This window comes from Stegodyphus dumicola, chromosome 11, assembly GCF_044657685.1.
Source record: "Stegodyphus dumicola isolate Sdum_Otavi_A_Nest chromosome 11, ASM4465768v1".
NCBI classification, from domain to species: Eukaryota; Metazoa; Arthropoda; class Arachnida; order Araneae; family Eresidae; genus Stegodyphus; species Stegodyphus dumicola.
Window position 1 is genome coordinate 117,104,942 of NC_140778.1, and position 15,298 is coordinate 117,120,239.

A 15,298-nucleotide genomic window follows, 5' to 3' on the forward strand; every position below is an offset into this window, starting at 1 on the left:
GCACCTCATAATATAGTTTTCATTTTGCAAAAATAATTTAAATGATGGAAGCATATCAGTTAATTCTTTGCAGTTTATATAATTAAAACAAATATTTTCTTCCACAGAGGACCCCACTAGCAAGAAGAGTGAAAAATGTTAATATTTTATACAAATAATGATTAAACCTACCTTCAAGATGATATTGGAAAGAAGAAAAATTTAATACTGAAATTCCAAAAGAAAATATTACCATGAGGTCCAGCATTCTGATAGGAACTTTCCCTCAGTACTCCCCGATAGCTTCCATTTGCCGAGTGTATAGAGCTTTTTGGTCCATAAGCATTCGTAGCTACACTCTGGGCGGACTTCTGCTCTGTTGTGACCACTGCACTCGGCACGGCTGATACAACACCCTAAAAATGTCCAACATTACAGTACACATTTAACTAAATACCATCTTATTTTTTAATTTCATGCTTTATGATAAACATCTTACAGAAATATATACTTGTCATAAGAAGGAGGATTAAGGAGGGGAAAAAAGAATTCCACTTGAGTACTTACTTACATACCAGATATTGGAGAGAATATACATTTTCAAGCTGTTAATTTGGATTATTTAAGTATGATAAATCCTACAAAAGCAATATGCTGATGTTCCAACCAACTTTGATTGATAATACCTCGACGCAGTTCCAATCTCATTACGGATATATAAAACTTGAGATTTTCATAGCTTTTCAAAAAAAGTACAAAAGAAATGTATAACAATAAAACAAATAACTTCTTTAAGTAAATGGCTTGGTTCGGTTTATTTGATTATGGAAAAGCATTTGAGGACTATCTGTCTAAAGGAAAGGATGCCTTCATGGAGGACATTCTAAGAGAAATTTTCTTGTATCCATGTTAATCTCAAATCAACAATTATCTTTCAGTGGACTTTAACAAATATAACCCTTTCAACAAGAGTAAAGTTTGTCAATTAGTAGCACTGTTTGAACTGGATAATAATTTACATATGTGTTGAAATGCTAATACTAGCAAAATTTAAACCGAACTTTGATAACAAACTTCAACAATATTTCCATAAATCTCTTCTATTACTGGCAAAGATTTTGAAGGTGATCAGGCATAGATTCTTTCTTCAGAAGACCCCACAAAAAAAAAAAAAAAAAAAAAAAAAAAAAAAGAAGTGTTCCTGAGGAAGAGGGACATACATTTGATCCAAAATGTATGCTAACTGTAGCAGCAATTTTTTTTTGGGGGGGGGGGGTGTGCCTAGTTTAAAAGTCTACATAGATACATTTTTTTCCCAATACAATTTGATATAGATGAGAAAAGTAAATGTTTCAAAAATAAACAAATAAGCAAAAATCTAAAAGGATTCAGATTTTAACATTGTGCCAGACGGTCAAGGTTTTATGACTTCACTGAGCTCAGTTTACCTATCTGCTTTTGAACCCACTCTGCTGATACAGCTTTTTTTTTTTTTTTTTTTTTTCCGTCTTTGTCTTTTTAACTCTTACTACTAAACATCACTTTCTTCACACTTAAGACATAATACAGATAACACATACATAAAATTTTTTAAATAGCATATCTTTAGAATTCCCATTACAGTGTTATGTACTGTCATGCACCCAGGGTTGCCACTGAAACAGGGGATTGAAATTCCTTGACTTTTCCAGGTTTTCCAGGTGTGTTTCAAGAAAAATCCAGGCTATCTGCATAGTGCACATTGGCTGTGCTGAGGGTAACGTAGTCTGAGGTATCTGGTACCAAGTACTCACCAACTGGTCCTGCAATTCCCGCACATTGCGAGAGGGTAGCGTGGCAGCATGAAATTGGTTTTCTGCATGGGACCACAAATGCTCTATTGGATTAATGCCAGGTGAATTTGGAGGCCAACACGTGACTTGAAAATCACTGGAATGTTCTTCAAATCACTTCCTGAGGATTCGACTGTTACGAAATGGTGCATTATCCTGTTGGTAAACACCATCCCCTGCTGGAATTACTGTTGTCATTAGGGGATAAACCTGGTCTGCAACGATGTTCATATAACACAGACATCAGGGATTGTTCTATGGGGATTATGGGTCTTAATGTGCTCCATGGAAACATTGCCCACACCTTGTCTCCATCCAACTGTGTATCCGGTAGCCAGGGTTTTGTTTGTAAATTGGCGAATTAGCACATGCCTGTTGATGTGATGGACTAGAAAACGTGATTCGTCGGACCATGCAACTTTCTTCCATTCTTCTAATGTCCAATTCTGGTGTTTCTTGGCCCATTGCAGACACAGGTAGCAATGACGTGCCATCAGTGCAGGGACATGCTTCAGACTCCAGCTGCGTAGGCCCATATGCAGCAATGTATGCTGCACAGTATGTAGAGAAACACTGTCTGGGTCACCACTGTTGTAGCTGGTAGTGATTTTGGCTATTGTAACTCTTCGATCACGGCAAACAATGCTTAGAAATCTCAGCTGCTCTCTGGAAACAATGTGCCATCGACAATACAGCACTAACCGGCGATTTGTCATTTCACCTAACATCTCTCTCAATATGTGCTCACAACAACTACTCAACATGCAGATATACACTTGTGTGAAAAATACTAAATGGTTAGCCTAGATGACTGATTATTTTCATTATTTTACTGAAAAATGACATATAGGGCATTTAAGAAAGAAGAAAAGGTTTATACAATTTTGTTTTATACAAGAATAGGGAAATTTACTTTCATTTAACATGCACTGCATATGCGCATGCGATTTTCTGGATTCTCAAAAGTTGTTGGAAACCAAAGATACTGGAAACTTACTTTGCCTTTTTAAAAGACAATCTGACTGGCTCTGTGAAAATGGCTCTAAGCCGAGCAGTCTGAATACTGCTCATGCGATACATGATTCATCAAGAAAGTGATCACTTCCAAAAGCACGAAAATCGCTTTTTTAAGAATCGTTTTATGAAATTCCCTGACTTTTTTGGTCGATTTTCAAATTCTCTGATTTTTCCTGTTTTTTCAGGTTTTCCAGGTAGCGTGGCAACCCAGCATACTTTTATTTCTGTCCATTTCACTTCTCAAATAATTAGATGTTGGTATGGTCAGCCACATAAAATAATTACTATAAAAATTATATAATGCTCTTAATATATTCAACTAATAATTAATAACAGAGATAGTTTAGTTTGTTAATCAACAGACATTAAATTTAAAAGAAAAATTAATTATCTTATGCTTCATCAAATGTCAACAAATGATGCATAAAAGATAAAAATAATTTATATCAAGCAGTGGCAAAACATTTCTTTTAAACCATTTTTGATTATTTTTGAAATACAAATATCTTACATTCTGCTCAGCAGTAACGTATCTGGAAAGTAATACGGATAAAAAAATGACTGTGACTAGCAGCACCTCTGGTGCTAAAAAAAAAAAGATCATCATATATTTTTTCTTTGATAATGTATAACTCATTTAAAATATTAAAAATTTTTGTAAGATCTATCTTTCACTCTTATTCCACTTTCTATAGCCACGTGATTTTAATTTTTAAATACAGTTAGGGGGAACATCAATTTTTTTTATTCTTTGATATTCTATTGGTACTATTACACTATTCACCAAAATGTCCTGCAAAGGCTTCAATTGCTGGTGACTAATTTTTCACAAGCATAACATGTGAAAAACATTAGTTGTTTTAAAAACAGTGGTGCATTCAAAATTATATAAAACAATAATTATTTACTGCTTTACATAATTTATTAATTGCCCTATTATTAGCTTATTAATCAATTTCTTTTTAAAGAGCTCTCTTGTCTGTAAATTTCCTTTTGCTTTACTTTTTCTTTTGTCAGATGAGATTGGACATGAAGGTTTTTAAAATTTTATTATTATTTAAAAAATGCTTATTACATGAGCTATATTTTACGTTTTAATCAAGCATTTACAAAAATCAATAAACCTACATTCAATCAATAAACCTATTTATAATACAGACTTTACTTCTTTGGCTCTTGTCAAAATTCTTTGGTAATGACTTAAGCCACTGCGGCACTGTTGGCCATTAAAATTGTAGCACCAGGAAGGAATGATCTGACGAACGTCAAAATCACATGAAAGGAAGAAGTTGTTGGGATATGCAAATGATTAGTATTTCAGTGCATTTAGACGATGCAGGAGGGAGAAGCGATATCTGAAGCACTACATAAAAGAAAAGTTGTATAGTGAATTTCTTATTCGGAAAGTGCTTTGTAAGGTTGGAGTTTGTCTAGAATATCGTGTTATGCCTTGACTAAGAAGAGGATATGCTTACCAGCAAGTTTCAAAATTCGAAGTAGTTAAGCTTTATTGCCTATCGCCAGTTGCACTGATCGACATTCAACCACAGAGTCATGCGAATATGGAATTAATGGATTGCTGAGGGTCATACTGAACGGCATGCAGGATCTCAACACTCTCTCATGACTAACGCCAGAGAGGACATATATATTGAGATCAGCACTGCAAATCCGTATGACCACATCACGGACCATTAGTCGGGAAATGGGCATGTTTGCAGTACGGACAGCATCAGCTCGTAAGGTGCATCGACATTTGCAGCAGCAGCAGCATGGACTACCAGCATGGTGACCATTACTTTAGCTTCACTTGGCAATGCAGCATAGAGAGGGACGGCAAATCTGGTGTGCCAAACGACAAAGCTGGGCACAGGAGTGGCACAATGTCACTTTTTCAAACGAGTCCCAGTTCTACATGCAGTATTCTGATAGCCGTATACGTCTCTGGAGTGTCCGAAGAGACCGCACATCACCAGCTTGCATTTAATATCGGCATAGGGACCCTGCACCTGGTGTGATGGTTTGGGCAGCCAATGGGTATGTGGCACGCAAATCTCTAGTTCGGATTGATGGTAATTTGAACACAGATGGACACATTTCTGACATCTTGCATCCAGTGGTTGTGCTCTATCTTTGAGGCTCCAAAATGCCATTTGCCCACAAGATATTGCAACAACGCATGTTGTGTTCTGATCTTCCTCAATACATATTCGACCGCTGCCCTGACCTGCACAATCTCCAGATTTGTCACCCACTGAAAGCATCTGGTCATGGGTTGTTGAGACTGGCCCTACCCTCTCCAGCTAATACGGTTGAAGAAGTGTGGCATAAATTTGAAGCATCATGGAATGAGTTGACCATTTCTGTCATCCAAGCTAATGAGTTTGATGTCAATGAGTTTGACTCCCTGCCTAATGGGGTAAGGGTCATTTTAGCTGCCAGGAGTGGCAGATGTTTCTAATTTCACACCCCTGTAAATCTCCAAAATTGTTACAAATTTAATCGTTTTGTCTTCGTGCCATACTGTTTATGCACAATTAATATCTTTTTTGTGTTTGCTTTCCTTCATGGTGCTGCAATTTTTAATGGCCAGCACTGTTGATTCAAAGCAACTGTTTTCTTTACGAAATATGGCCCCAAAATAATATATTACTGCAGAAATTTTACTTCAGTTTCTTCATTGTTGGCAAATACAATAAATGCATATTTTAAAATTGAGTTAAAGACCAAAAATACTACAAACTGTTGGAACGTAGAATACAACAAAAAGGAACATACATAGAAATGGCGATGTTGATTGAAGAACTGTTAAGTGCATGGTTGTCACAGTTTGTTGCATTCTGAAAATCTGACAACTTCTACTAAGGTGGTTGCACAAATACTAAGGACCAAATGTACTTTAAAGAAAAGATAATAAAAGTCATTAAATAATATTACTTTAGATTGGGCTCCTTTAACAGTTCCATAATGATACCGCTGACTAAGCTGACCATCTTCTGTGTATATCCCTCTCCTATCAATGAGGCTAGAAAAGTAAACATATTTAGAAAACATTTAAGAATTTTTTTTCACATAACAGAAATCTGCATTAAAATTATACAAATATTAAAACAATTCATATATCTTTTTTGGGGAGGGAAGAATAACTGTTTTGCATGTTAATTCCCTTTTTCAGAATAACTATCCATAAGTGTAAAATATAATAAACAAAAAATAAATTTCAATTTATACAAGATCAACTATTAATTTAAAAAAAAACCTGTCCTGATGAGGGCATGAATGACAATTTCCATTATTAATGATGCATATCCTAACTGCCCTTTTTATGTTTAATTATGATATTTCTATGCTACCTGCAGGTTTGGGAGAGAGATTCTAAATGTTGAAACACTGAAAAAATTTGTCCTAGCAGGCACAATTTTCATGAACAACCATCACTTTTTTAAAATACTGGTTATTTTCTAAAATTTTATTAATACGTAAACAACTGTAGTGAGATGCTGGTGAATGAACTAAAACTGCATGCATTAAAGAACACTCAGCCTTAAAGAAAACTTTTTCTTTTATTTTTTATAAAATTTGTCTTAGCAGGCACTAATTTTCATTAACAACCATCACTTTTTTCTAAATACTAGTTTTTTTTTCAAAATTGTATTAATAAGTTAGCAATTGCAGTGAGATGCTGGTGCATGAGCTATAAAACTGCATGAAATAAAAAACACTCAGCCTTAAAAAAAAACTTTTTCTTTTATTTATTTTCACATAGCTAAATTTTCCTCCGTATTCGTTCTTTTGCTTTAAAAAAGTTAGAAAAAACTAATACATTCAAAATATCGGTTGTGGAAAAAGTTCTTGTTTTAGAACTTGACAAAATATATTTTCATAAGAATGTTCTGGATGTTTCTGATGTAGGTATGTATGACCTACACAAAAGTGTAAGGTTAAGCACATCCTTCAACTACCAGCATTCTTGTACCACAATGTATGTCATTTGTTTGCAGCTGTCAGCTTTACAGCTTCAAATCCGAGCTTGATACTGCAAAGTTGAGCTGATGTATCAACAGTTCTTGTTAATAAACAGACTGTACTCAGAAAGGTTCCAATAGAAGAATGCATCCATATACACTAGAAAATTTCCAGGATGGATGCACTGAACTTAGGCTAACCAGCAGCCATGCATTAAAATCACTAAACGCTGATAATTCAATCTTCATTCAAATTTTGGGTCAAACTATAAGAACTCCCATGCAGCCAGTTTCTTTGCTGGGAGCAAATGAGCTGGCTTCATTGGAGTTTCCTATGTGTAATAATAAATGTATAAGCATCACTTTGAAACAAGTTCTTAATAAAGGCATAACTTTCCTTATAAGACAGCTTTGGTGAAATCTAGTCCAACTGAATTAAACCTATAGAGCAGCCTCATAACAAGATTTTATTTGTCTGTATATTGCAGATGACACATGAGTAAGAATATATGTTTACAAAATTATTAGAGGTACATAGTACCGCTATTGATAATCTCCATGTCCTCCACGCTGGAGGTGCTAAATAAGGAGAAATTATCCAATAAAAGAAAATCAGCATTTAAAAGTTATATTTATCTCATTTCTACAGTGATAATTAGTAGAATTACATAATAAAAAATAATGAAGACTGTGTCTTTAACTTAATAAAAGTACGTAAATTTAAAAAAGGGGGGAGAGGGTAAGCTCGTATATGAATCTACATACGTAAGTTTGTTAGATTCACACGGTATAACTGCTTTTGTCATTCTCCAGGACCATCACTAAAACATACTTTTAACTATTACAGACATCTAATTAATAAACTCATTGATACACACAACTTCTTTTCAATTCATTCAAGACAACTATAGAGTTCACCTGGTCCTAATGAAGTTCAAAATTTACTATAGCCGGCTGGGAACTTTCGTTTTATGTCTTTTGCTTAAAATTGTATACCTACAGATCATATAAACAATAAAAGGATGAAATGGCATAATTGTTTGCTCCTAAACCAGTTCAGTTCTACATAATCAGGACTTTTCCTGAATACCAGCAGATTTTCATCAATATGAATTTTGGTTTTGTGGAACATTGACATTATTCATGGTATATTACAGAACATACAAAACTTTCTCTGCACTAAATATTTTACACAGAGCGGTGAAGTTACTTCATCATCTTTGTGGTAACATCAAGAGACATGATCTTACAATATCATAAACCTTTTTTAGAAGATTTTCTGATTTCTTAACTAATATTATATGGATGTATAGTAAAGTTTTCTGTATGCATATAATCTGCAGTGATTTCATACATGTAACTTAATACTTTGCTCCCTCTCCCAGGTAATAATTTTTTAAAATCCACTGACTAACAAAACAATCTAAATCTTTTAAAAAGAATGGTGAAGTTGCTTTATTATCTTTGTGATAACATCAAGAGACATGATCTTACAATATCATATCATAAACTTTTTTTTGAAAAGTTTTTCTGCTTTTTTAACTAGAATTATATGGATGTATAGTAAGGTTTTCTCTATGCATATAATCTGTAGTGATTTCATACAACTTACATGTAACTTACTACTTTCCTCCCCCCCCAAAAATAATTTTTAAAAAGCCACTGACTAACAAAACCATTTAAAATAACTTTTCTAAAACCAAACATTTTCCATTAATTTTTATCAGGATGTAAAAAATAAATATTCAAATAAGAATTCTTTCCAGAAGGATGACATATATCAAATATAATATATAATAATAAACATGCATGATTAAAATTACATAACATTAATAACCTTGGATAATTGGGCCCACAGATAACTGCACAGCAGTTCACAGTTAAAGATCCAGTGCTGTAAGGGTTGAGAACACCTTGACCTCGTTTTGCAGAAAAAGAGCCTTTAATCTAAAAAATTTTAAATTGCATTGTCTGTATTTAAAAAATTAAATACAATTGTTTATTAAGTGTAACTGAATATGTACTTTTCTAATAATCAAGTGGTTTTAATAGTAAAACGTTCAATAAAATAATTTCAAGATAAACTAAGCAAAATGATCTCACACAAGTAAAACACTGAAACATCACACTTTGAAATCTTTTCTTGGATAACTTCTTCACCATAATATATAAGCATAAAGTGACAGCAGCAGAGGTATCTTTGCGCAGACAAAGGTTTTTACAAAATCTTTCAACTCATTACTAAATTTAAAGTTTAAATTTCTGATGAAATTTGTAAAACTCACCAAGTTAGGATATTGAATATATATTAACTTCAAATAGTCTAAAACAATAACATTTTTATGTAATGTGATTTCATCCATGAGTGCCACTTGCATACATATTAAAACTGTCAAAATAAAATTAAAAACAATGACAAGAAATTAAAATATTAATTTTATTTATTTGCAATTTATCTTGCAATATACTATTACAGTACAGAAAATTAAAATTTAATGTTGTTCCCAGAGTTGAAAATTACAATTAGAAAATCACTCTTTATGCTTTAATTTGTTAAAAATAAATTCTATATTCTTAAACATTAAATAAAATAAAATAAAAAAAAAAGAGTGCATAAATAAGCTTTTTTTAAAAATTAAAACTATAGCATCCAGTCGTAAATTTATGATACACAATTGTTCTACCAAAAACAAAAACTAGTTTTTGACAGAACATGTATATTTTATTACAAATCATTTATTAAATTATTCAGCTTATTAGAGATGTATATTCTATTTCAGAACTTTCTCTAAAAGAAATAAAATAAACAGCTTCTATTTTATAGCTACTCCTGCATTAGTTTTCAAGAGTCATAAATTTAAGTCTAATAATTAAAAAAAGATGTCAATTATTCATTTTCGAACATTTGAATATTTTTGCACATTAAGTTTAGAATATATTGCTTTTAAACTACCTAAAAGATGATGAGTTTATTATTTAACTAGCGGGCAAGCCCGCTTATCATTGTTCGTGTGTATAAAAATTGCCATTGTAATTTCGCCGGTATGCGAAAGTTGGACCGAACTACAAGTTTACAGCGGTTATGCACGGGCTGCGCCCGCTTTGTTCACATATGCATGGAGAAGATACTGCATAAACGATACACATGCGTTAAAGCAAGAAAACACCCGGGGAGCCAGCTCGTTTGCCGGGACCGAAAGTTGGATCGAACTACCAGCGTTAAGAGGTTTTGAGCAGGTTGCGCCCGCTTTTATCACATATGCATCCAGAAAACACTTTATAGACTATACACATGCGGAAATAATGAAAACACCCATGCAGCCTGCCCGCTCGCCGAGATTTGAAAGTTTGACCGAACTACCAGTGTTCAGCGGTTTTACCCGGTATCCGCGCGCTGTATTCACGTATGCATCCAAATTTTATGTACAGTAGAGTTTATTATTTAATGGAAGTTTTACTCAACACGAAGTATAAAAAAAGTACAGTTAGATTTCACTTTTTAAAAATTCTTTCCATTTAGAATATTTTCATAAAACTGAATGAGACTAAATTCTATTGCACAATAATTCATAAAACTTTGTGTCTTATTTCAGAACTTCTATATTTATAAGAACAAGTCTAGACTATTTGCATGGGTAAGACATCTGTTAGTTTGACCTAAATTTAACAGAATGGCTGCATGGAGATTTCATGGTTTTCTCCACGTATAATGAAAATGCATGTCAGTTTCCCTTGGAGGCACTTTTGGTAGAGGTATCTCTGCCTTAAGACAAACAGTTATCTCTGCTTTGCCTTAATCCATCAAGAAACATGTCAAGGATCAATATTAAAAAAATTAATCTTTTTTTATTACAATCTTTTTTAAGCATACCGTATTATAAGTTCCTTTATAAGATCTTAATTTTACATACCATAATATTAAAAAAGACAATTTGATAATTTTAGAATAAAAAAATGCAATCAGTTTTATATTCTACTCATCAGATAATACATGACTAGTATTTTGTACATATTTTATTTAAAATCGTGTGAAGAAATTATACTTACATCTTCATTAGTTGTTTGGTTAGATGTCGTGAGGTACGTATGAAATCCAGCAAGACCCAAAACTGACCACACAGAAAAAAAGCACACTACTCCTTCTACAACAGTACATAACAGTTAAGGGAAAATGTGTGCATTTTCATAAGCTACAATATAAAGATACATTCTGTTTGACTCCTAACTTTTCCTCTGATTAAATTTGTTTAAAGTAAAATTAATTTATTTTGAAATAATAATTCATTAACAATTAAAAATAAATTATTATTAAATATACAGGGAAAAATTCATAACCTCTCATTTTTTTAATTTCGTAAAAAGAGGAGCTTATAATGAACTTATTTGGAACTGACAATTAATTCACATGAAAGTCATTTTTCTTTTTTCATATCAGTAAGAATTATGAGCGTTTACATCTGTACTTTCTTAATGCACTATCTTCAGCAAGAATAAGCCTATTTATTTGTATAATTTGTGATAATACATATTTCTTCCAGCTTTTTAGAGATGTACAATCAGCATGCACCCCCTTCCCCAAAAAAGGTAGACAGAGTTCTATATCTCCTGTTCTACTGCTCCAATTGACTAAATTTCACTTGCATTTTTCATGGCTAGAAATTATGACTTAACAATATATATTAGATTTATATACAGCATTGCTCTAACATAGGTATTCTGACATAAAATCGGAATTTGGTATATATTTATTAATACCTCTTTTTTAAAAAAATTAAATTCTTTCACAATTCAAAATTTAGGTTCAATCCACATAAAACTCATATTAGTTTTTGATTTTTTAAAATTTGCATTTTTTAACAATTTTTGTTAATTTTTTGAAAGAATTCTTTAATTATAACCTACAAAATTTTTATCATCACCTTGAAGAATAAGAATATGTATTTCTAGGCATACCTGGGAAACATTAGAGTTTTTTTATTCATATACATGAATTTATATATTTGTGCATTTTGAAATTAGACATATTTGTTATAAACAATAATAATGGCAAATGTAGTTTACATATTTTGTACAATTTTCAAAGAACTGCAACAGTTATTTTGAACCTTAAATTTCCAAACCAACTTTAACTGAGGGTTTTTTACAAGGACTTTCTTTATTCTCATTTGTAATTATAATGACTAATAAGTATTTACTAATATATGAAAAGCTATTTTTAAAAATTTATACAAAATATTAATCAAAAGTTTATTTTTCCTTTTAAAGCATAAATTTTTACCTTCGCCATATTATCATCTTCTATTTTACTCATTTTCATTTTATATGCAATGGAATTTATTTTACAGATTTCAAAATTGTTTATTATATATGTATAAAATACTTCTGAGTACGTCAAACAATGCATAAAAATACTGTAAATAAAACACGTTGTCTCCTACAGAAATGTTCAACAGCATCAAAATTTACTAGAATAAAAGTTTTTATCTTCTTTTCTATGTGCAGCAAAGGAAACAAAAATGATTCTGAAGATGTTTTATGTCCAAAGATATTTCATGACATCAAATATGTCACATATGTCTTAAACAAATGGTTGTTTACTTTTGAATGGGCACCTAATATTATCATCAAGAATATTTTTTTTTTTTTTTTTTTTCAAAGCAAAATATATTTTTATGTAAATACAGGATTTAGAATAAGCACATTTTTAAAAGTTAAACTGTGATTTATCAAGGTCTGAATTCTAATAATTAGTATTACAAAAAATAATGATTTTTGTTACATTTATTTTAACATTATTATTATTTTTGACACATTTTCTGTTATATTAGAATTCATTCAAAATTTTCTTCTACAGTAATTTCATAAATTAAAAAAGTTATCTTTCTTTGTGGACATATTGCTAATTTTATATCAATCAAAGTTTTAACACCTGCAATTTACTCTTTTCGTCCACGCTACCAAAAAGTGTGTATAAAAAAAGTTTACCTAATGAATGACAGTCTAAGTTCAGAAAAAGAGTACTGACAATTCAACCACTGGCATTGTATCTATCATATGCCTTATGATTGGATAACTATACTGGTTTTCTTAGTTTAGAAATGTGCATTTAAAAATCGTTCATAAATTAGGTTGGTCAGTTATTTAAATACGGCAGAACACTTGGAGGCTATCAGGCTAAGGGGAGTAATTCCTTCAGGAAAGCCTTATAAAAGTGGCTCATATTTACATTGCACATGGGAAAAATTAAAAAAGTCAACCATGAGACCATCTCATTCGGCTGGATTGAACTCTGGGACACACTGTGTTTTTTAACTACCAAGCCTTAGTGCAAATGAACCTTTAGTTACATATTACGGTATTCACTTGATGTTCTTGGAATTTAACCTTAAAATGCGACTATTGTCTCCTTGCGTTATTCACTTAGATTAAACAGGTGTTTAAATTAAGTGACATAAGGTTTATCTTACAAGCTGAGGTGTAAAAAGAATGATGCAATTTTGAATTTTTGGCTTAGTAGCTGACTTAAATAGCTGAGAATTAAGCACACAATATTTAACCTTAATATTCAGTCAGAAACCTTTTTATTGTGCAATAATGAATCTTCCCACCGATATGATTAATCACTTCTCAAAGCCTTTCTGTCCTCAGAACAAATATGTCTATTTAGTCACCCAAAGTGTTCTTCAGATTTAGCTCCTTGCAATTGTTTCCTTTCCCAGCCCCCTAGCGGTAAAGTCGCTGAACACTGGTAGTTCAGTCGGAGGTTCGGATCCTGGGAACGGGCTGGCTGCATGGGCATTTTCATGTTTTCCCCATGTCTAACGTGTATATGAGCCAGTCTCCCTTAGAATCACATAAACCTTTCCCAAAATCTAGAGTCATCTCTCAAAACTGGGGAGGGGGGGATTTGCCATGGAAAACACAAAAAGAATACAACATCCAATCTTACAGGCATGCCAGAGATAGCCCTCTACAAGCCTTCTCTTTCATTACCTGTCCTATTTACATTAAGGCAGAAAGCTGCATCGGTATAACCTACTTTTTAATACAGTTAGATTATTTAATTCTACTACAGTTCATTTTATACGCAAATCTACATAAAATAGCAATAAAACTTCAGTTAAGCGGAGCTCCTGATCAATTGCTTGTTTCAGGGTTGCCACTCAAACAGGAGAATGAAATTCCCTGACTTTTCCAGGTTTTCCAGGTGTGTTTCAAGAAAATTCCAGTCTATTCGCGTAATGTACGTTGGCTGTGCTAAGAGGTAAATTAATTATGGTATTACTTGTATTGTGTAGCAAATTCACTTAATTATTCAATAAATCCCAGAGGACATTTATTCTTAATTATTCTTGGTATACTTTGTTTGATAATTTTGTTTAGTTTTCCACTTAATAAAATTTAAGATATATACATTGGATAACAAATGTATGTTTTATTTAATTATTACTCATGATCATCAGCAGTTCAACACGAGGCTAATCCAGTCCTTATAAATCACAACGCAATGCTAAACAGTTAGGTTAGATTTTAGGTAAATTTAATTTGCGTGAGGTATGTTCTTAAAAGGCACCTTAACACTTGAAAACACAAATATAATTATAATAGTTGTTGTTTTCTCCACTGAAGATTGAGATTAGAATCTTCCCAATCTGGAACAAAATAAGGCTTTTTTTTTTTTTTTTTTTTTCAGACATTCTGCAGCTAAACGGAAGAAAGAAATCTATTTTAATAAATTGAGGTATTTTATATTTATTTCGCAGCATACATAATGAAAAAATATGTGCATTAAATTTCGTGATGTTATGTCATCATACTGCTATAATTAATTTCTGGATTATGCCAGAGAAAATTTCCTGAAATTTGGAAATATTATTTACTAATAATAAATAAATTTAGAGGGAAGAAGCAACATTAAATTATATGAATAACATAAAAATAATTACTTAAAAATTGAATTAGAATAATCAACGATATTTTAGCGAATATAGTTATATTACATGGCTAGCCTAGATGACTGATTACTATTTTTTTATTTTACTGCAAAATGTCAAGGTATTTATTAAAAAGAAAAAAAAAAAAGGTTTAAAAAGATTTTGCGGTAAAATTCTAGTATACGGTAAGGCTTTGGCACGATTTTGAAAATTGTCGCCAAGACCAAAATGACCCGTTTACTGCGCATCATGATGTCGCCAAATCTCATTATTATTCTAACCAAAGAACGTCTATGTAAAGAAGAAAAGGTTCCATACAAGTAAAATGCTATTACGCCGTTAGAATGCGGAGGAAAAATTTGCCAAAGGATTTGGCGACGGAACCTGGCGGCCAGAATTTCTCTCTCCGCGATGTGTACAGGAAATTGAGAAACACGTGTTAAGAAGAAACGCTCTTTGACAAAAAGAAAACTACGAAAATCCGTTTTTAAAATTATTGAGAAAAATCCACGCAATAATTTTAAAAACGGATTTTTGTAGTTTTTTCCCCCCTGAAAATAACTAATCCATG

The 15,298-nt window shown here is 32.1% G+C and overlaps 1 protein-coding gene across 5 annotated transcripts in view; it reads right to left on the reverse strand.

Moving 5' to 3' along the window:
• Positions 1-15,298, reverse strand: part of app (Palmitoyltransferase app) — a 66,985-nt gene that overhangs the window by 12,435 nt on the left and 39,252 nt on the right. For all 5 annotated transcript variants that reach the window (XM_035355865.2, XM_035355843.2, XM_035355851.2 and 2 more), the window contains 4 exons: positions 10,841-10,943; positions 8,631-8,740; positions 5,766-5,853; positions 233-395 (listed from right to left, as the gene is read on the reverse strand). In XM_035355865.2, the coding sequence (XP_035211756.1) occupies positions 233-395; positions 5,766-5,853; positions 8,631-8,740; positions 10,841-10,943 (464 nt within the window). The remainder of the gene's footprint in view (positions 1-232; positions 396-5,765; positions 5,854-8,630; positions 8,741-10,840; positions 10,944-15,298) is intronic.